This window comes from Trematomus bernacchii, unplaced genomic scaffold (genome assembly GCF_902827165.1).
Source record: "Trematomus bernacchii unplaced genomic scaffold, fTreBer1.1, whole genome shotgun sequence".
In the NCBI taxonomy this organism is placed as follows: Eukaryota; Metazoa; Chordata; class Actinopteri; order Perciformes; family Nototheniidae; genus Trematomus; species Trematomus bernacchii.
In genome coordinates this window covers 152,540-175,861 of record NW_022987753.1, presented here as the reverse complement: position 1 = coordinate 175,861, position 23,322 = coordinate 152,540, and the positions used below count along the sequence as shown (strand labels likewise).

Genomic DNA, 23,322 nt, shown 5'->3' with positions numbered 1-23,322 from the left:
AAACCAAGTAAGTGTGTTGCTAAACTTAGCGGAGAAATGCAGAAAAGTGAAATGATTTGAATCAAATTGTTACAGCTCAAATGCATTGCAATGACTTTGTTGAAACTTGAAAGTGAAATGTTAAACTGGAAGAGTAGGACAAATAGTGAAGAAGCTTAATATTTAAAATAAAAGGTTTAAAAAAGGTATAAACAACAAAATGTATAGCCTCAATGTCCTGAAATAGCTGAATAATTTAATAGTTGAATGGTTTCTGTAGCAGAAAGTAGGCTGAAGGAGTTAGATATTGCATTTAAGTAGTAGTGAATGAATGTGTATTAAGCAGAGAAAATAAAGTAAAAACGCTTTGAAAAGCAGTAGAATATTTTAACTGCAAACTTTTGAACTAAAACCATACGTCACCAATAATGTATAAAATATGTGGAACATGTTGAAGTCAGTATGAAGTCTCCATCAGACAGAAAATAATAGGCTGAGACAGTCTGTTAAACTCCAGTCTGTTTGTCAGTGTTTGTTTCTGTGCTGAGCACCTAATCATAACAGCTAATCATAACACATGTGTGTGAGCCCAGAGATGATCAAAGGTTTCCATGGAGATGAAAGGAGAGCCTTTCCATTGTTCTGAATGACAGATAAACCTCTTACATTTCTAACTATAGTTTAAAAAACGGTAGCTGCTTTTGGTAAAATGTCAACGCGTGAAGCATGTCAAGGACTTGATTAATTTAAAAAAAGCATAACATTATGTCCCAGGAGTCTAGGGTTTAGGAATTATAGCAGTTTAAAAAAATAAAAATAAAGCGAATTTCAAGCTCTCCTCCACTCTAGCTGTGACATCACGCACTCTAAGCCTTAATGAGCTGCGCAATACACATTAATGTTAAAATCTGAAGAAGACCTCTTTACCAAGCTCCAAACTAAGTTAAATATCTCAAAAAGTGTAAAAGATATCAAAAACTGAAGAACAAGTTTTATAGCTGAATGTCTTAGGATCATTTTAAAGTTGGAATGAAGTCTCTAGCTGAAAGTATGTGGAAGGAGTAGCATTTGGCGCAAGGTGTAGGTAAAAGAGGATTTGAAGGTTCCTCCCATTGAGTTAAATGTTAAAAAAAGATTAAAAACTGAATATTTTGAAAAGTATAAAATATTTTGAAAAAGTTGAAAGTTTAATGGTTCCTGTAGCTGAAAGTAGGCTGAAGTTATTCGACGGCAAAATATTGGTTGAAATAATAAGAAGAAGATTAAAGAACAAGAACTATAGTGGAAAGCTGTTGCACAGCATTCACACTAATTAGAGTTTAGCTGTGAAGTGTGAGAACCCCAATTACTGTACTTAAACAACACAGCACTATTTTCAGAGAGCAGTTGGCTGTGTAGACAGACTGGTTCTGTGTAACTCTGCTGACCAGTTGTTGCTATTATAATTATGTGTAGACTAGAATATTTGATCACACCTTTTTTTTGTTATACTTTGTAAAGAAAAACCGAACCAATGATTGCTTATTTTAGAGGAAAATAAAGGATCTGCCATGCACCTAAGGCTCTGGTGTGTCTGCTTTTCGCCATCATCTAAATAACTCTTTAGACAATATTGGCTTATTATGTCTTCATATTGTAAGCCTTTTATTGCCGCAGTTTATTAGTTTCATTCATTGCAGTAGTGCTTAGCCTGTTTGAATAGAATGTCAATGTATTATTTATTATTAAGATAATATCATATTTCATCATATGTTACAAAAGACAGTTGAAAAAAATCTAATTTTCAATTTCTTATGTGGCGTTGAGTTATCGGGACTTTTGTTTTTTACTACTGTAAAGCACATTGACTAGTGGGTCAGATGTACTTGAAATAGGCAACATTTCTCCTAATTTAATTCACAAACACTGAATAGGTATACTATTATGTGAATAGTATACTGTATAGACACACGCTGGCGCATGGGCCATGACAAATGTGTACTTCTCTTTTATTTCTTCAGTAGTGCATTTCTCTTAAAACATCCTGCAGCTGGAACACATCATGTCCAACACTAAAACAGTACAAAGACAGTTCAAGACAGTCTCAACTCTGTACACAACTGGGCATCGATCAACAAGACTGTAGCACAAATATAGGGCTATAGTTAATTTTGTCAGTACTGAATATTCCTTTCTTAGGTTCACAATTCCCTGTATTCAATATTTTCCCCCAATGTTAAAATAACATGCACTGAAGAGCTAGAAGATAAACATTTCTCTGTCTCTGTATTTTCACCCACTATCACCCCACGTATCGAATCACAATCGTAACTTTGTTTGTGGTCTGTTATCAGTGACAAGATGACACCACTGAAGGCTGAGTTAACGGTGCTACCTTATCTGAAACCTGCGTGTAAGGGGCAGTGCATTGTGCACATGAATGAAAGTTATCATTAGTGAGAAGAATATTTTTTTTCCCTGTTTCCTGAATGTAAACCGTAACATTGGACTTACTGGCACTCATCAAAAGAAACCTGTCTATCCATTGTTGTATGGAAACTTAATCTCTGTCAAAGATTTACGTCTATAAAGAAGTCTGAGCAAATATTGTGTAATCTTGTTTGCTGTGGGCGGAGTATAAAGTAGAACTTTACACCTATAATCTATCTCTATTGTGTTTGAATTCCCTTGTCATTGATATGTCACCACACAAAAGTCTTTTATGACAACATTTTACACCTGAGGGGATATTTTTAGCTTAGATATTGTATTGCTATTTTTACCATGGTAATGTTTACGATAACTCAGAGATATGCAAGAACTGCAAGTATCCTTAGGAAAACATTCCTGGCAATAGAACATATCCTTGACGTGTGGGTAATTTGACCCAATGCTCATAATTATCCCTGTATAAACATACTGGTATCCATTGCCTGGCCATTGCATTGTATCTATTGCTTATTTCCTTCTTTGAATTTGTATTGTTTCTTTTACGTGACAACACAACCTTAATAAAAAAAGACTTTAAAAAAAACAATTGGATAAAAGTGAAAAACAAATTATGAAATCACATGACTGTTTTTTCTTTCTTTCTTTTAGTATTTCCATCTTACCTCAATGCTGTATTCATAGGGAATGTTTTTATTTCCATGCAAAGGGACAACAGTACCTTATCCGAAGTGTCTTTACCATCTATTCTAATTCGTATGCGTTAACATGACATCAGTCAGAAACCCCATTATCCCCTGGTACTGGTGGAAGACTGTCAAAAGACTGTGCCCTAGATTTTCTTTCCTTTTTTGCCAAACACAACAGACCATGTTCAGATGATTAGTGATAACCTGTATTGATCCAGTGCTTTATAGAAATAGGGAACTCATTTGGGGCCAAAATGTTTTTCTACAAGAAGAATTGTACACATCTGCTCTTGTAATTTAAGACACAAAGGTCATATAGTGTTTGTAACCTGATCTGTGGACCTTTGTGGAAAACTCCTTATATATTCCGTTCTCTCGCTTAGGAAGTGTAGTGTCTGCTGTTGACGCTGAGAACATTGTGCAGACCCTTTTTGTTAATTTAAAAGCTTGGTTACAAGGTGTTAGTTTTTGCTTTTACACAAAACCTAGCTTTTACAATAGGACATTTAGTTGAAAAAGTCCTAGTCTTAAATGATTGTATACGTACACAGTGCACGCACTGTTTTATACAGGTTGAATGTCATCTGCTGATATGCAGCAGTATGCCCAAATGTAACTTAAATGTTTTACGTCCCCAAGATTTCGAAAGATTAATGAATATGTCAAGTAGAATTACAGAGAAAAGTGTGTACAAATGAATAAACAACATGAATAAATTGGGTGTCCCTCTTTTTGTAAGATAAGATCAAAATTAATACATTAACTGTTAATTAGAACCTTGTTGGGCTGCTATAGACTCTGTTTAGAAATCACTTGAATAATTAACTTAATCTGGCATTAATACTTACCCTTATTAAGACTTTGCAAAAACACTCTCTCCATTCAGATGTCCCATTGCACACCGGTGCATAAAACAAACCCCACTTGTCTCCATCTCCTGCAGACTTACTGCCACACATTAACTGAAGGATACAGACTGGAATGAGGAAACCAGCCCTCTCTTCCCAGCATTGCTCCAATTTTACAAACACATCCTTCTGTTTTTGTGTGAACTACACTTGGAAAAGAAAAGTACTTTCATTGGATTTTTGTATGCAGTTATTTATTGACTCAGTTGTTCTGCAAATGTTGTCCTACTTGTTGAGAAAAAGACTGCATACATGGATTCAGTTCCAGATGATTAACTGCGAGTTGTCAACTGAATGACTGTAGTGTACTTTCTGATATCATGAGTAATTTCTTTTCTTTGTGTCTTCTTGGGAAATACAGCTTGTTGAATTTTCTTTTATAACCTACTCTTTTGCTTTCATTTTCATTGTGTGTTAAGGACTCACAAAAGACAGATTAGTAGCTTCCATGGCCAAACAAAACACATTATAATTTTCTTCTGTCAAATATTTAATTTCTTAGACTGTGTTTTTTTTTGTAAGTTTATTGAAGCTCATAACACAAACAGAAATGCTACATGTTTGAAATTCTGAAATGTGGAAGAGAAAACAGTGTTGTATTTACATGTTTAAAGCATTAAACATTGCAATGTGGAGAAATAAACATCTTACATTATTGGGCACAAAAAACATAAAGTGCAGTATTTTGACAACATTAATATCTGAAAGTATACTAATAAAACGTAATATATAAATTCATACATTTTTCTTCATTTCGTCTTTGTTATGTTACTAGATCATATTTTACAAGTTAAAAGTGTCCTATATGACTATACAATCACATAATTCAGCATACATAATTGTACATTTCATAAATATGTTTTGACATGGCTCAAGAGATATTTCAGTATTTGTCATTACGGGTGTTAAAGAATCATAGTGTACAACATAGTGGCCTTTTCACCATCACCAATTACATAAGGGAAACAAGTTACATTTTCCAGCCTGGATTTGGGCAAATGTGTCAAATACATTTTACAAAAAAGATCTTTGCTAAATGTATTTTATATATTTTTGCACACAATATTTCTATTTCAATGTCATTTCTTTGTCTCATTGCAGCTGTGAGAGAAGGTCCCTGCAGTCTCCAAGTGTGTCCAGCCCCCCCACCACATCAATCAGCCCCTCCACCTGCTCTGAGCGAAGCACCGCCCCCGCGTTGTTTCTGAACTTCTTCCTCAGGCTCTCATTGGTCAACGGGTTACGCCAGTGACCGTAGAACGTGTCACAGCGTCCCTTCAGAATTTCTCCCTCAACAAGTGTAACCTGGACCTCCCCATACATGCTGTTAAAATTAGCAGGGTTGTCATGGGGATGCTCCACGCGAACACGACTCAGCAGAGCGAGGAGGTCTGGGCGCATCAGAGCAGCCGGAGTGAAGGACTGCACGGTCACTTCGCCATCCAGGAGAGCGCTGCAAGCGTTGAATTGGAAGGAGTGGCGTGCCTCATGCTCAGATTCGGGGAATGGCCTGTTGATGTACTTTGATTTGGGGACTCTGAGCAGGATGTCTTGGACTTGAGATGGGGAGACAGTGCCAGGCCCAACCCCACAAGGAGCTTATGGACTGAGGCAGCAGCATCTGCTACCCAGTGCATCCCCAGATGGGCTGGGAAGCGCTTGAAGCCCATGTCCTGCTCCTCTAGCAGGAACACATGGCCGTCATTGGGGGATTCTAAAGGCTCGGGCACATAGTCTTCATAAAAGGCATCGAAGCCGGCCACACCAGCAACAGCATCGAGGACCAGAGGACTTGCCTCAAGGCCCCGGGAGGCCAGCAAAGCAGCCTCCAGCCCCAAACGTGAGGCATTACCGATGTGAAGGGGTTTGGACTGAGTGGCAGCATTAGCCATTGGGGCTCCAGAGAGAGAAGCAGCTATAGCCAAGGCATGACTGCACTGGGAGTGATCTAGAGACAAGAGGCGAGCACAGGCGGCTGCACTCCCCATGGTCCCCACAACGCTTGGAGGGTGAAACCTGGTGATAAGGGAGAAAGAAACTGTGTTAAAATGTGTTAAGACCATTTTTACCTGGGACAGAACATTTCAAATTTGTGTTTTTTCATCATTATGTTTGTGTAAAGGTGCCTGTTTGTTAGAATCTGGTACACTTTCCAAAGACTTTCCACATTCAGAGAGCTTATTTCAGGAAAATGGTTCAAAGCCATTTTAGTATTTGACAAACAAGTAAATAGTGTGTTGGGTGATTTGACTTGGTGTACACATTTGCCAAAAGTAGTCCTCCTGTGCGATACTCTCGAACACATGGCTAATTGTGGTAACACTACCCACAGAGGCTCTGCTGTCCTTGATATGAACATGACAACCAGCCTTTCACAGCTCATTGACACCACTAAGAGGCTGCCCATTACACTGCACTAACCTCCTTGTAAACCACACTGCAGGGATCTGCAGAATCAAATATGGGGCTCTTTAGACTCATGTGGATATTTGTTCTTCGCGTAAAGTAAAAATTCAAAATACTCAATAATAAGCTGGCTTTAGATCGTTCAATTAATCACTGTAAGACCCAGTAAGTACAAACCTTCATAAATGTTTTTATAACCCTAAGAATAACATTATATTTGACTAATCTGACCCACTCCCTGAGGCGCTCACCTCTTAGGGATGTTGTGGGCCTCATGAGAGAACCTCATCAATCTGCCTTGGATCTCAATGCCGACGTTGAATGCCAGCAGGAAGTCAGGGCCACTGGGTTTGCTGTTAGGCATCATGTCACTGAGTGCTAACACAGCAGGGAGGACCGCTCCTGAGGGTGAGTGGCAGGGTGCCATGTATCATCAAAGTCCATGGAGTGAGTCTGCATCACACAAAAAACAAACAGATTGAATTCAAATGAAAATGGACTGTTTAATTACTGTTTTTAATGAAAATATACAACTAAAAGTAACTGCTGCAGAAATGAACTGCTGCTTAAAGTATGAAAGCCAAGCAATGTTTGCTGACAAAATGATTGACATTTTTACAGAAGGGTAATGCGGGGTCAAGTCAGTATTTTCATCAACCCATCTTTCGATGGGATGCACAGATGGTTTTAGTGCATCTGATGTGCACTGGGGACAATTGTGACCCATCTGTTCCTCCTGTTTGTACTCACAGCCACTCCATTGACGAAAGCAGCCAGTGTGGGAGAGAGCCTGCTGCCTCTGCGTCCGTAAACAGAGCTGATGTCATCAGGAGCATACATGTGCTGGAGCGGGAAACACAGAGACAGGTAAACACAGTTGTCACAAGGAAATTTTTGATACAAAAGTTGTGTGTGCTCAAGTCAAACACAGACATTTGGAGAAAAAGGTCACCATGCATAAATAAACCCCTCTCACGATATATGACGAACTTCTGCCTAATAATAACATGGTTGTTTTTTTAAACCCATCTGATCTGTCCACACAGCACTTGCACTGACTTGCGACTACTGTTTGCCAAAGGTCAATAATTGCTTTCATCTGTCTTATTGCTTCATATCAGATAATACCTTCAGGTTATTTCTATTGACTTCGCCTCACCTGGCAGTGCTGCAGGGCCAATTCAAACACGTCTGTAGTGCTGCCAATGAGACCAACTCCGATGCTGTCCAGCACCATTCTTTTGCTGCGGTGAAGCACCAGTGATGACAAGTGCTGAGGCTTGACTTCACTGATGAACCTCCCATAGCTGGCTGTGACTGTGTCTTCAGGGTCCGGGCGCTTCAAGGCTGCAGGGAGAAAGAGAAAGGATATTATAGGTCAGGAGTAAGTAAAGAGGTCTTTTTTGTTCAGACAAAGAGATGTAGTTAAGTTTACCTTCTACTGCAGACTTATGCAGCCCCCTGACAGCCCATACTGGTCGAATGGTTTTCTGCAGGAACAAGGAAAATAAAATCCTTACTGACACCTGTAAACCACTAAGTGTGACAATAATTGTTTAACTATCTCAGATTAATTACCGTCAGTGAGCACACGCACAATGATTTTCTGCCAGACTCTGGTTTAATTAAATCAGCTATTTGTGGATATTGGCATCCTTATAATGAAAATAACTCTTTTGAAAAAGCTATTGTGCTGGGTATGGTACAGTGTGTGTAATCTGCTCAGGTTAATTCTCCCTTAACAAGAACAAAACACCTAGTGCAAGCTATATTAGTTTAGAGCTGACTGGATTAAGATGAATATTTTAAGGACACCTAACAATCTAATTGAGTTACTCAAGCCTTAGTAATATGTATGACTATCTAGATGTTCTATTAATAAGAAATATACTTATATCTATAAATATTTACCTGTAATGTGGAGATCATGGCTTCAGTCAGCTGTTTCTCTCTCGTTGCTCTTTGCAGTCAACAGGTTGTTCAGATGATGCTGATGCTTCTCAGGTTCAGAGGTGCCTTCCTTATATAGTCCCAGCCTCACAATGGCTTCTAATGCTGACCTGGAAAAAACAGGGATGGGCAAATCTATAACAACACCTTATGGTTTAATGGAATTTCCACGGTGGTCATCATCATCATCCTCAATATCGTCATAACCAGGATGGTCTTCCTGGGTAGAAGAGGAGGAAGGAGTGGTACTTCATTGTCTAAGATGAAGAGCAGTGATGTCACCTCTCAGGTTGCAAACTTCAAGTTGGGGAATTTTCATGAACTCCTCCTACAAACAGGAGGACTTATTTATTGAATCCCTGCTTCAACTCAGCAGCTCCTCTGTCCGAGTATCTTCACCAGGTAAGACTTTGTTTTTAATTGCTGTATTACTAGCTAGTAGAAACAATTTATTACATGTAATAAAATGCCAAATATAAAGTGATGGTGATAACAAGATTGACACAGGGTGAAAAGCTGCCATTAGATGAAATATAATACAACGTTAAACTGTTTTTGAAAATATTTTACCATAGACTACTCAAATTGAAACTGAAAGAATATAAGACATAATGAAACCAGAATCTGTGTTTTGGTAGATTTCAGTAAATCTAATCTTAAGTGTAATTTATGGATAAAATGTTAAATTGTGACATGCTTATTTTGAGGCATTGGAGTATTAAAGTTGGATTTAAAAATAATATTCCTTGTGTGTCTTGCTACAGTGGGTCACACTAAGCATACTTATGACAGGGCGGGCGGGGGGGCAAAGACTCTCATGTTCCTGTAAATGATTAGGGAGATAAGAGTGAGTACTGTAAGTACTTGATTACTTACGTTACATTTCATGACATAACCATTTGTTATTTGTGTTCAACTAAATATTTATGGTACATGATAATTTTATTTGAGTCTTTTTGAGTTTTTTACTACTCTACTTTAGCAAATCAATTGTTACAGTAAATCGAGATTAAAACAAAAGTATCAGTTTATATTTCAGGCAAGTCCTGCGTTTGGTATTGCACAACATAATGGAAATTGTTCATACACTTATGGATGTGTTGTCTGTGTGATTAGTTTCTTTGACTCAGCTTGAAAACAAAGACCTGATGGCGTCAGATGGATTTCCAGCCAGTTTCTATGGAGAACCAGGAGTGTTGGGCATGTTATCCAATGGGATCAGTGCATTCCTCGTTCTTCTGCAGAACTTCCACACAGCACACACTGGCACTGCACCAGCCGGGGTGGAGAACATCCTAGCAGGTTGAAATTGTTTAAAATATATTTATATTTACTGATGTTGTTGTAATTTACTTTTCTATTTTAATTTTTTTCTTCACAATCTTTGATACAAAATGTTTCCTTGATATTAATACATTTGTATCTATTGTACCTATCTGCGAAACTCGTTTTAGTAATTTCAATTCTATGTTTTTTTGTAGGTGTCCATCTCATCCTGATTGGTGGTGTATGCCAACTAGTTGCAGGAATGCTTTCCTTTAGAAAATACGATCATCTGAGCGGCACTGCCTTTATTGGCTACGCTGCACTTTGGGGCAGTTATGGTGCCACCAGAATCTACTTTGGTGCCTCAGCTCAAACCCAACAATAATACCTTTGCCAGCTCAAATTATGAACAATTTGTCCCTGTCCACTAATATCACGAGCACAGCATGTCTCTGACCTCCACCATGGTGATCCCAGTTTGCCATGTATGCCTGTCCATAAAGGAGACAGCCATTGCTGGTCTGGTCCCCTACATCCTTCTGTCCTTTCTCCTCGCCTTGCTCTGCCACAGTCAACTACATCATGCCTTTGGTTTTCGGGGCCATCACAGCCACCTTAGTCTTTGAAGCAGTGGGTCTGGTAGCGAGCTCCTGGGCTCTCGTGGTCTCTGGGGTTCTGGAGTTGCTTATTCTGATTTTTGCCATCTATGGTTCAGCTGCACTGCTTGGAAAAGGTCTGACTCAACGTCTAGTCCTCAAAGGCTTTGGTACCCCTCTCTTTAATGTCCTCCTGCTCGGGACCACCAACTCAGGTAGCGCCCAGAGAATTGGCCAAGAGAAGAAGAAAAATACAAAATATGCTGAGCCGATGGCCTTGGGTTTTTTCTGTGACACTGTAGCCCCCTTCATCTTTGCTTTCTACAGCTTTGGGTACATGAAGTCTTTTGGTGTTGGAGTGGCATGGGTCTCAATCATCACAGTTGCCCAGCTGTTCTCCAGCTATTACGCCCATCTGCGCCAAGACTGCTACCACACCACTAAGTTTGGTCTTCATGCCACATATTGGCTGATCAAGGCTTGGGATGAGTTTGTGCTATCTGCTCTGGTTTTGGAGGACGGCAAAGTGGCCTCAGGGAGGGAAGCAATGGTGGGGAATTGGTTCTTTGTGATGGCAGGTGTGGTGCTCTGCGTGGGAAGCCTCAACACAGATGTCCTGGAGCTGATCCACAACCTGCTGTTCGTCCTGCTCACGCTCTCAACAATCCCCCAGATTGCTCTCCAGGGATACTACATCTTCTTTGGTGTAGCTTGCTCCCTGTTCACCGCAGCCTCCCTGTATTGTACCTTCTCGCGTCTCATCAACACCATAGCAGAGAAGTCTCTGATCCCTGTGGGACCCCAGCCCATCTCCTCTGAGATGTTGAAGAAGGCTCTCATGTGCTGCAGGGCCAAGCAGGGAGACCAGGAGGCGCAGCCCCAAACTGACCAGGGATCAGACGCCCTGTTCTACATTTCTAATGGGGTTGCAGCTCTCTCAGCTCTTCATGCACGTTCTTCCAGTTTGAATCCTGCCTTCCTTCATCTGACTGTCCCCTGGGTCCTGATCTCTGGAGCCATCATCCAGGCCTATGTCAGCCGGCTGCAGGTCACAGGAGGGGTCGTTTTGGTTCAGTCATTCCAACCATCTACGTAGCAGTATGGGCAACCTGGACCTGGTTTAGGTTTTCAGGTATGTCATGACAAACATGTGTTTAAAAGAAAACTTGTTGTGACTGAATTACACACATTCTGATCCCACGTTTTTCTTTTCTAGGCAACCTGCTTCAGCTCTCCGCAGAGGCAGCATACGGTTTCACAGCAGGAGCCATTGCTCTCCTGGTCATTAACGCTTTCCTTATGCTCATTGGTAAGGTCAAGGATTCTATTTTAAGAGAGTTTGGAGATTTCATTAGTTTGTTTTTTTAGCTTTTTTTCATGTTTATATTGTCCATGTCAGCTGCCTATAGGAACCTGGTTTTGCTGTTTCTAACATCAGTCATGGAGGTCGTTCTGGTCTGTTTCCTGCTTTCCACTCTGCAACGACTTCCATATGAATTAGAAAGTAAGTATAGACAAAGCTTCATTTTGAGATGAATGTCCCTTTTTTAAATATAGATAAAGGCCTGAATTAAAATCAAATCTGTAAAATCAAATCCATATTGTTATTAAAACATGTTGACAACCTCTTCTTTACAGTTGCCATGCTTGCACTTTTTTCAACAATTTGTATATATGGGGCTCTGGCGTCACTGGTGAACTGCATCTTCTCACATAGACTTCTGCCTATGGGCCCTCCCTTGATAAAGGTAACCAATTAAGATACTATTTTTGCATTTGTTGCTAATTCTACATAGTCTGTAATATTCTATCCAATGTATTCCATGAAATTATCCCTAACTCTTTGGCCTTCCTTAGGAGAAAGTGAGGTGGGAGTCTGTTCCAGAGCTGCCCTGTCCTGTTGCTTATTCTCGACTCACCAGCAGCCTCATGAAGATCGCTGGCCTTCTGGAGGAAGGAGGAGTGTGCGGTATTCCCACAGACACTGTGTATGCCCTGTCTGCCTCCTGCAAGAACCCCCGAGCTATTGAGAACATCTACAATATTAAAGTAAGAATGCTTGTAGTTGCTATCATTTTAAAGTGTAATCTGAAATCATTAAATCCACATTTAGCTTTAATGTGAAACTCATCAACCTTTTTTCTGTGTCTTCCTCAAGGACAGACCAGCAGAGAAGCCCATCTGCATTTGTATCTCTAATGTGGAGCAGCTGGTGGCAGCCAAGCCTCCCTTCAGCCCTCTGCTCTGGGAGTTTATGAGGAACGTGTATCCAGGAGGCATCAGCTGCATCGTCAGCAAAGGAGACTGGCTCTTCAAACTAGGTAAACAGTTTAACAGCTGCTTTACTGGACCCATTTAACAAGTCTTCCATCAATTGTCAGCTCACCTCAATGTATCTTGTGTAGGAGTTGGTCCAGCTTATGACCGTGTTGGCACTAAGGACAGCATCATGATCCGAGTCCCTGACCACACAGTGACCGGCCACCTATGTGACATCACCGGACCCCTTGCTATTACATCAGCCAACCCCAGCGGAGAGCCAGACAGCACCCACCACACCATGGTCATCAAGTCAGTGTCTATCCTCTGAATGTCCTTTTACAGCAGTTTAATCCCGAGAGACAAAATGTGTCATGATTGAATATTCTTCATGGACGGACATTGACTCACATTCTTTCTCCTATCTTATTTTTGCCACAGTCGACTGGGACACAAGCTCCAAGGGGTTCTGTGTGACGGGGACTCAAATGAAGTTGTTGCTTCTACTGTGGTCAACTGCCTCAAAATTGATGAAGGTAAAATGCAAGAGAAATCCCATTATGTTTCTCTCTTTTCTGTGTGTTTCACTGGCACTATCTAACCCAAGCCTATGTTTTACTTTTTATTTTACACTTTTACACAGGAACCATCACCATTGTGAGGGAAGGTTGTGTCCCTGCCGTCAAAGTCCATCAGATCTTCGAACGAGTGAAAAGCACTATGGTGTGATTCTCTTGCACTCAATTTCTCCTCTTCATGACTGATACCCCATAAGATTGGCTTGTTTAGCTCCCCTATTTCCCTTCTACAATCTCAGGGCGACTTTATAAGTAACAGCGTATGTTGTGTGTGTGCAAATGTTAGAATACAAATAACCTTTTGTAGTTCACAATGCTCTTGATAGATACTTGACATTCTCAGCAAAGACCTTGGGAAAGATACTGTTTCTTTGCTGTATCTGCTGAACTTTTTATTTACTATATAACACAATACAAAATATTTATGGACCTACCATTGTAAATGTTTGGTAATTATGTAATATGTATGTATACATTTAAATTATCCATTATGTTGACATGAGTTTTGTTGAATAGAAAAATTACCCGGTTACTGTATCTAAGCTAACGGTGGAAACAATGAATGTGACTGAAGTTGTGTACTGTTTGTGTAAATAATAATAAAAACAATTACATCACTATAATATAACTTTCAATTGATTCATTTCTTAACACATGTTATAGCATGTAGGCATGAAGGACATGGGGATCAGTAGCTTACAAATGATGTGCTTTAATTTTGAATAAAGTCATGTTTTGGACTATAACTGATGCATTCAATTCAATATATATATTAAAGAAATATTTTTAAAGACATTGGCAAAAACTTGAAAAATCAGTATCTATTGCTGCATTGTTCCAACAGGCAAAGACATTTATTCACAGTTGGTAACTCGAATTGTAATATAGTTTAGTGCAAAATCACTTAACAAATTGATAATCTCCTACAGGTTATACAACAACATTTAATTTAAAACATGTGCTTTGAAAATGTTTTGTGAAAGGTTCTTTTTGAAAATATTCAATACCTCCACAGTTAATTGCTTCTAAAAAGCCCTTCACACATTAATGGTCGCCTTTTGGATACACCAACAAGTTAGGAAAAACTCCTTTTGAATATTAATTGTGGAAAATGTTAAATTACTATTTTATACAATGTATTGCTACCACATCCATCAGCGACTTATATTCACTTCAATTTCGTACATGGGAAGGAAGGAAGCTCTCGTCAATGGAGCTGCCACATGCAAGAGAGCTTTGAAGGTTTTGGAAATTAATAATAATAATTAATAACTAGAGAATGCAATTCCTGAAGAAATTGCTAGTGGGAATGCTTTATGCTGAAAAGCTGACGCTGAATTGCTATGCTGAAATGTAATGTGTAAGAAGAAATTGAAGAATTTAGATTGAAATGATACATGAACACTGGGGGCTTGAATGTGTGATGAGAAAAGAAAATAAATTAAAAAGGCTTGGAAAAGCAGCAGAATATTTGAACTGCAAACTTTTGAACTAACTTGATGGCGAATGATCTGTCGCCATGCCAACGGCATTTGATGACATCCCATAATACGCTTAGATACGTTGATGGCTGCATCGTTACCAAACCTGTGAAGTTTTGGGCCGTTTGGAGCATTTTCACTGAAGTTATGAGAAAACCATGTTTCATGGTGAGCCTTGTGTTACCATGGCAACGGCATTTGAAGAAATCTCAAAACTGTCCTGTAGATGTCATCACGGCTGGACTGTTAGCACACATGTGAAGTTTGAGCACTTTTTGAACATTTTCATAGGTGTTATAGCGACATCGTCTTTTATGGCGAGGGATGCGTTTCCATGGAAACGGCATATGGTGAGATCTCAGATTTGGCGTAGAGCTGTTGAGGCATGGACCGGTGATATACAAGTGAAGATTGGGGGACGATTGGACCGTGTCCATTGGACTTACAGCGACATCGTGTTTCATGGCGAGTGATCTGTCGCCATGGCAACGACATTTGATGACACCCCATAATACGCTTAGATGCGTTGATGGCTGCATCGTTACCAAACCTGTGAAGTTTTGGGCCGTTTGGAGTATTTTCACTGAAGTTATGAGAAAACCGTGTTTCATGGCGAGCCTTGTGTTACCATGGCAACGGCATTTGAAGAAATCTCAAAACTTTCACACAGATGTCATCACAGCTGGACTGTTAGCACACATGTGAAGTTTGAGCACTTTTTGAACATTTTCATAGGAGTTAATGTAAAGCGACATCGTCTTTTATGGCGAAGGATGCGTTTCCATGGAAACGGCATATGATGACACCCCATAATTGACGTAGAGCTGTTGAGGGCAGGACCATTAACCATTATCTGAAGTCTGCTGCTCTAATTATGTCAGTTGGAGTTATGACATCATTGTGTTCCATGACACAGGTGTTTATATTTGAGCTCAAAGGTTTCCATTGTTCTGAATGAGATAAACCTGTTACATGTGAACGTTTTGTTGAAGAACCGTAACAGATATCGGTGAAATTTCAAAGCGTGAAGCATCTCAAGGACCTTGAATATCTGAAGTGTGCTTTTTGTGTACTTTCGGGTCAATAATGTGGCCTTTTTGGCAGATTAACTAAAGGTGTGCGGCTGCTGCTGTGAGGAAATATCAGCCTGAAATTACAATGGGCTTTAATGGAGACATGTTGAAAGATTTTGTCACTTCATGCCCTCAAGAGGCATTTTGTTTAATTATTTTGCTTAATCTGTCATCTTTCAAGCTACGAGATGTTTTCCTACATTTTAAAGTTGGAATGAGGTTTCTGAGTGAAAGTATGAAGGAACAGTTAGCAGTTGAAGTGGCATGAAGATTGTTCAAGTCTGAAGATTTTCTCCATTGACTTCAATGGTTAAAAATGTGATGAATTATAGGATATATCTCGGGAATTATGAAAGTTATGAATGAGAAAAGTAATAGCAATCGATTCCCGACCGAGCTGAAAGTTTTGATGTTTGAACGGAGTTTCTGCGATGTGGAATGTGGGAGAAGAAGACCGGCAAAATAACGGGCGGAATAAAGATTTTGAAGAACAGATAGTTGGAATGCTGTATCAGCATTCCCACTAAACTATTGGTGTAGTACATAGACAATGTAAAGCATGTGATCACAGGTGTTGCTAACAAATAGACATTTTTTTACCATGGTTATTGCCAGAGATGGGGTCGTTACTAAAAAAAAGTAATATATTACATATTACATATTACTTTAAAAAAAAAAGTAATATATTACACTACTTCGTTACTCTCTACATAAAGTAACTCGTTACTTTACTCGTTACTTTACTCGTTACTTTACTCGCAGGGCCGGCCCGCCCCTCCCTACAGGCAGATCACGCAGACTGCTAAAGTTTCAAATGTTCTCTTTAGTTCAGTTTCCATTGTCGCATAAGACTGATCCAGATAGCTCTGACTATGGCTGTCCTCTGTCTCCTGCTATCTGTATTTTGCGCAGTATATCTCTGAACGATGCAATGGTGATTCCACTGTGCAAATGGGCAACATTACCTCTACTATGAAGGATGCTACAAGCCTGTCCATCTCTGCTTTGGTTACCGGTCCTCCAAATTCTAATTTGTGCCGCTTCGGAGTCGGCGGCCGCGACTCACAACATCCTCACTCTGGGTTCGGGGGTCCGGTCCTTAGCTATTAGCTACACCTTAGCATGTGTTCTTTGCAGGTGTTTGTTGAGGTTTGACGTGGTGTTTGCAGCAGTGTATAACAGCTGGCCTGGACACAGTTTGCACCTCACCGTCACATTGCTGTCTATTCTTCGGACGAACTCAAATTAGTAGTGTGATTACTGAATTATAAAAGTAACGCGTTACACTACTCCCGTTACCGACAAAAGTAATATTATTACAGTTACTTTGTAACGCGTTACACCCAACTCTGGTTATTGCTTGCTGGAACGCAATAGAGTGGCAAAGTCACGCCCATCTACTTCCGGTCCATGGGACCTTATTTCGGAAAAATTATGTATTGAAGTCAATGGAGAGAGAAAACTTATCTTTCGATCCCGTTTGAATTGTGCCATGAATTACACATATGATGTTTGTCAATCTTAAAAAATCATTTCCATGTCAAAAAAGTCACAGTTTGTCGTAAAACTGTTGAAATATAAGACTACGCAACAAGAAAGATTACAAATCCCAGAGTCGCGTAAGTGATGTCACATATGTTTGTTTCCTCCACTAAAATAGAGATAGCTAAGATAAGATAACTTTAACAAGATGCCTGTGTGCTTAGTACCAGGTTGTTATCATACCAGCAATGGGTCTTGCTCGTTCTTTCGCTTCCCGTCTGATGAAAGGACCAGGAGTGGCTGGATCAAGTTGGCTACCTAGCTAGTAGCAAGCACGTTAGTTAGCATTACAGCCGGCTTAGCCTTGTCATTTTTATTAGCCTTAACATGAAGTAACATTAAGTAACCCAAAATGTTAAACAGTAAGAGTAGTAGTCATATTTCGTGAACCCTTTGAAGAGTACTGTCACACCGGTGTGATCATTCTATAATACACCATTTAATCCCGGGGGAGAAATGCTAACACTAACGCTACATTAGCATCGGCGATCTTTTCTACTTCATGCTATCTGCACAAATGGTTGACATTAAACATTAAAAAGATCAGGCAATTCAGAGAGAATCAAAGGAAGGCAGGCAGGCAGGCAGGCAGGCAGGCAGGCAGGCAGGCAGGCAGGCAGGCAGGCAGGCAGGCAGGCAGGCAGGCAGGCAGGCAGGCAGGCAGGCAGGCAGGCTAGGCAGGCAGGCAGGCAGCTTTGCATGACATTCTTCTGGACGTGTTTCATTGTGGTGATAGTGAGGGTAGCCAATCCCTTTTTTGACAAGACAGTAGTGACGGCCATCTTGGTGACGTGTGTTGTTGTGCAATAGATGTAGTTCATTGAGCGTTTCACACAAAAAAATATGTTACTTCACAGTTTTACGACATATTTCTTTTTTTTTGATTTGCAAAATTATCTTTTAAATTGACAAACATCATATGTGTAATTTGTGGCACAATTCAAACGGGATCGAAAGATAATCTTTCTCTCTCCATTGACTTCAATACATATTTTTTCCGAAATAAGGTCCCATGGAGGTCCACCGGAAGGGGAGGGTCTTCGCCACTCTATACGCTAGTTGTTTTTTATCTGAAAATTGTGTCCCAACCACTTGTTTAAAAAAGCCTGAAGGGAGAAGACATATGTAAACATCCAGTTTTATTAATGTAGGGAGTCATTGTATTAATTAAGTTGATGTTACAGTATGAGGCTTTATTTCGTTAATAGCAAAATCAAGATTCTGATAAGGTGCTGAAACCTTAAAGAAAGGTTAGAGTCAGTGTGTCTCGTTTTTACTGAATTAGTTATGAGTAATGTCATTCTTTTCAAGTATGAAAATCCTTTACATGCAACTTTTTCAAAACAAGGAAGCTCAATTCACGGGCTTTTCTCGTAATATTTGTGGTTTCAGGCTTCAATGTCGATCAGTGTATCTTCTTTTGTTCGTCCAGTTGTGTACATTTCCATGATGGGTGTTTTGCAGACAAAGCTTAGTAACGTTAACCTCTGGAATTGGCTTACATACTGTTACAGGGCGATACAGCAACAATTACCAGACATCTTTTGAAAAGACTAAGTCAAATCTGCTCTAAGGAAGAATTAGCTTTGACAGTTAAGATTAAGAAAAAGGTTCTTTCACTGTAAATATCACTGTCAAATCCTTGTCAAGATGGGGATAAATGTAATCATATATTGGAATATCCCTTTTTTCCCTTTTAAGAATACCGTCTCTATTAAATATTGTTTTCATTTATTGTTTCCAGGGAGATTATCCTGAAAGGCCCCTTTAAAGTATAGGTTACTGTGGCTGCACATTTATTTATTAAAGTTGAATAAAGAAAAGAGGGAGAAAGACTCTCTGGAGTGAAACATGGGGTTTTAGCCTTTGCAGTCCATTTACATGCACACTACAGGAAAGGGCCCCTTTAATGCTTGCAGTCATACAGAGAGTATCACTGTCTGCAGAGTGAAATACAAAAAGGAGAGACTGCGTTGCATATTTCAACACTGAAAGGGACGAACCTGATGGCACTAGATGTTTCAAGGTCACTCACACACAGAGCACCTTTTTGCTCAGGTTCCCATTAGAGGAGTTTCCTGGCAGTTGGATACGTGATAATGTGCACATAGTGAAACTCACTATCAATGTAATCTTAATTAGGATATTTCTCAAGCTTAGCACAAACATGAAAGCAGTTAACAGAGATAAACCCTAGCACGCAATAATCACACAGTAATATAATTTAAGTAAATAAGTTGAGTCATTTTCTTTTGCTGTGAAGGAAATACTTCTTTTTTCCCCCCACATACGTCACCATATGTATCTCAATGGACTGAAACAAATACCCTTGGGATTTTCCCTGTTCAAAGAGTCACTATAAGCTAATGATTAAACAAGGAAACTGCTCTTCTTATACCGTAAGTCATTACCAGGTGGAGTAGGAAAGAGTTTTAAATGTTTTTAGTTTTTGATAGTGTGACTAATTAACCCCGTCCACAGGCTCATTAGGCTTTGAATGATACATTACATATTATAACATTAACAAACATCACATGAGCACACCGTCTGCAAATGTAAAAGCTGGTTGGAGAGTCAACCTACACATGGATATTTGCACATTAAGTAATAATATATGTGCAAATAAATGTAGTTTTACTGATGATCTTAGACTGTGTAGATGTCCTCCTCTCCACGTGTTTGTCGCTGTGGTTAACTTCTCTACAGTTTGATCCATCACTCAGTAAAACCATAACCTGCACTGTAAAAAACAAACTCGTAAAAAAACGGTCAAAGTACTGGCAGCAGCGGCTGCCAAACAAAAACCCTTAAATTAAAGTAAAATACTTTAACTGAAATAAAGTGAATAAGCCATTAATTTACGGGAATTGTCCTTAAAGATTTTACAGGAAAACACTCTAATTTTACAGATTTATCCTCTCTTTTTACAGTCAATAACCTTTAATAAAAGTACAGCACTAAAACTTCTACGGGCAAAAAACCCGTAAAAAAACGGTCAAATGACTGGCAGCAGCGGCTGCCAAACAAAAACCATAAAATTAAAGTAAAAATACTTTAACTGAAATAAAGTGCAGAAGCAATTAATATACAGAAATTGTCCTTAAAGATTTTAGAGGAAAGTTTCCTCTCTTTTCAAAATCCATTGTCTTAAAATGTTACATTCAAATACCTTAAATAAAGTTCTGATGAGAAAAACTGTTTTTTACATTTTTTTTTTATTAGATTTGTATGATCAAACACTAAAATAAATACAGAACCTAAAGTTCTACAGCTAGAATACTGTTATTTTACAGCTTTTTTCTAACATTTTCCAATCAAACAGGTTCAATAAAATCACAAAATGTTCTGTAGGAAACAATTACTCTGAAAACTTAAAATATAAAAATATTTGTAGAATTATAGTACAACTAATGAATACAGCATTTCATATTTAAACATCATACTTATAAACAGTAGAAACAAAAAGCAAGTTGAATTTGAGTACTTTGAAACATTCTCAACTGAAAATAACAGAAATTACAAAATGGCGGCATATGTTCACATTGTCCATTTGAAGGAGCAGTGTGCAGGATTTAGTACGTCTAACAATGGGGATGTAGGTTCCAACCAATGGATAACTTGTTCACTCACCCTCCTATCCCAAGTTTGTAGAATGTATATTGGCTGCAAAAACCTTGAGGCCCAATCATGTTTCCTCTGTCCATTCTGCGCTACTGTAGACGTGGCAGCGCAACCTAGAGGACAAAAAGATCAGAATCAGAAACAGGTTTTTCACACGTATGAGGAATTTGACTAGGTGTCGTACATACACATATAAATAAAAAAAATTAAATAAAAAAAAGTACACAGATAGCGAACTATATTAAGAACACTGTAATAAAAATATAGTAAGATATCAATAAAATAAAGCAGTAATATACATCGAAATAGAATGCAATAAATGATAGAATATAAAATATGTGCAGTAAGCAATATTTAAACATTGCATTATTTACCATCCTGTGATCTCCATTATGTAATGCATAGAGTCTGCGTTGTGGATGAGGTAAAGTGTCAGTGGGGGGGCCTTGTTGAGGTGGCGAGAGGTTTTGGTCCTGGTGGAGAGAGGTTTTGGTCCTGATGGAGAGAGGTTCTGGTCCTGATGGAGAGAGGTTCTGGTCCTGATGGAGAGAGGTTCTGGTCCTGATGGAGAGAGGTTCTGGTCCTGGTGGAGAGAGGTTTTGGTCCTGATGGAGAGAGGTTCTGGTCCTGATGGAGAGAGGTTCTGGTCCTGATGGAGAGAGGTTCTGGTCCTGATGGAGAGAGGTTTTGGTCCTGATGGAGAGAGGTTCTGGTCCTGATGGAGAGAGGTTCTGGTCCTGATGGAGAGAGGTTCTGGTCCTGATGGAGAGAGGTTTTGGTCCTGATGGAGAGAGGTTCTGGTCCTGGTGGAGAGAGGTTTTGGTCCTGATGGAGAGAGGTTTTGGTCCTGATGGAGAGAGGTTCTGGTCCTGATGGAGAGAGGTTTTGGTCCTGATGGAGAGAGGTTCTGGTCCTGATGGAGAGAGGTTCTGGTCCTGATGGAGAGAGGTTCTGGTCCTGATGGAGAGAGGTTTTGGTCCTGATGGAGAGAGGTTCTGGTCCTGATGGAGAGAGGTTTTGGTCCTGATGGAGAGAGGTTTTGGTCCTGATGGAGAGAGGTTTCTGGTCCTGATGGAGAGAGGTTTGGTCCTGATGGAGAGGTTCTGGTCCTGATGGAGAGAGGTTCTGGTCCTGATGGAGAGAGGTTTTGGTCCTGATGGAGAGAGGTTTTGGTCCTGATGGAGCGCAGCCTCCTGCCAGAGGGGAGGGGGGTGAACAGTTTGTGTCCAGGGTGGGAGGGGTCGGCCACTATCTTTCCAGGGTCCTGGAGGCATGCAGGTCGTGGAGGGATGGCAGATTGCAGCCGATCACCTTCTCTGCAGAGCGGATGACACGCTGCAGCCTGCCCTTATCCTTGGCTGTGGCTGCAGCGTACCAGATGGTGATGGAGGAGGTGAGGATGGACTCCATGATGGAGGCGTAGAAGTTCACCATCATCGTCTTTGGCAGGTTGAATTTCTTCAGCTGCCTCAGGAAGAACATCCTCTGCTGGGCTTTTTTGATGAGGGAGCTGCTGTTCTGCTCCCATTTGAGGTCCTGGGCGATGATGGTGCCCAGGAAGCGGAAAGACTCCACAGCAGTGACTGGGGAGTCACACAGAGTGATGGGGGGTCACACAGAGTGATGGGGGCGGGTGGGGCTGCGCTCTAACCATCTCCACTGTCTTGAGAGCGTTGAGCTCCAGGTGGTTTTCCCCACACCAGGTCACCAGATGGTCCATCTCCCACCTGTAGGCAGACTCGTCCCCACCAAAGATGAGTCCGATGAGCGTGGTGTCGTCTGAACTTCAGGAGCTTGACAGACTGGTGACTGGAGGTGCAGCTGTTGGTGTACAGGGAGAAGAGCAGAGGGGAAAGAACGCAGCCTTGAGGGGTACCGGTGCTGATGGTCAGAGACGTGTTTCCCCAGCCTCACGTGCTGCTTCCTGTCAGACAGGAAGTCTGTGATCCACCTGCAGCTGGGAGAGCTTGTCCTGCAGCAGAGCTGGGATGATGGTGTTGAAGGCAGAGCTGAAGTCCACAAACAGGATCCTGGCGTAGGTTCCTGCTGTGTCCAGGTGCTGGAGGAGGAAGTGAAGTGATAACTATTAGTAAACCATAATGATGGATGTTATTATCAGCAGCTGCCAATAGATCCCCTAAATCTTGTATGATGGACCACACACACACACACACACACACACACACACACACACACACACACACACACACACACACACACACACACACACACACACACACACACACACACACACACACACACACACACACACACACACACACACACACACTTGAGAGCATCCCAAGGGCATTGATTATTTCATAAGTTTAGAAGGGGGGAACATAGTCTAACAACAGTTAGCTTTTGTTAATTTTACCTCGAGCCAAACTTGTGATACTTGTTTCTGAAATCCCTTTCTCTTAAAGTGAATAAAAAACATAAAAAACAATGGAGCTTACCCTAAAACTAACCACTGGATTGCTTGTCTAACATGACCTAGTCCATGTTAGCGAAGTACAACTGGGATTTCGAGGGGGAAGATATGCT

The 23,322-nt window shown here is 40.3% G+C and overlaps 1 protein-coding gene and 1 pseudogene across 1 annotated transcript; one reads left to right on the top strand and one right to left on the bottom strand.

Annotated features, from left to right (window-relative positions):
- Window positions 1-5,095: 5,095 nt before the first annotated feature.
- Window positions 5,096-8,394, bottom strand: LOC117496560 (annotated as a pseudogene).
- Window positions 8,395-10,207: 1,813 nt separating this feature from the next.
- LOC117496554 lies at window positions 10,208-13,467 on the top strand. The gene is made up of 10 exons (XM_034148256.1): window positions 10,208-11,127; window positions 11,238-11,353; window positions 11,438-11,530; window positions 11,621-11,725; window positions 11,860-11,969; window positions 12,079-12,270; window positions 12,380-12,542; window positions 12,627-12,792; window positions 12,922-13,016; window positions 13,124-13,467. The coding sequence occupies exons 1-10, from the start codon at window positions 10,208-10,210 to the stop codon at window positions 13,207-13,209; spliced, it is 2,046 nt and encodes a 681-aa protein (XP_034004147.1). The 3' UTR covers window positions 13,210-13,467.
- Window positions 13,468-23,322: the final 9,855 nt, after the last annotated feature.

What these genes read in the sequence shown, in the direction of transcription:
- LOC117496554 (XM_034148256.1), top strand. Translation starts at nt 10,208, where the DNA reads ATGCCTTTGGTTTTCGGGGCCATCACAGCCACCTTAGTCTTTGAAGCA. An exon ending in GACCTGGTTTAGGTTTTCAG is followed by an intron (nt 11,354 to 11,437) that starts GTATGTCATGAC and finishes TTTCTTTTCTAG; the next exon opens with GCAACCTGCTTCAGCTCTCC. An exon ending in CGCTTTCCTTATGCTCATTG is followed by an intron (nt 11,531 to 11,620) that starts GTAAGGTCAAGG and finishes TGTCCATGTCAG; the next exon opens with CTGCCTATAGGAACCTGGTT.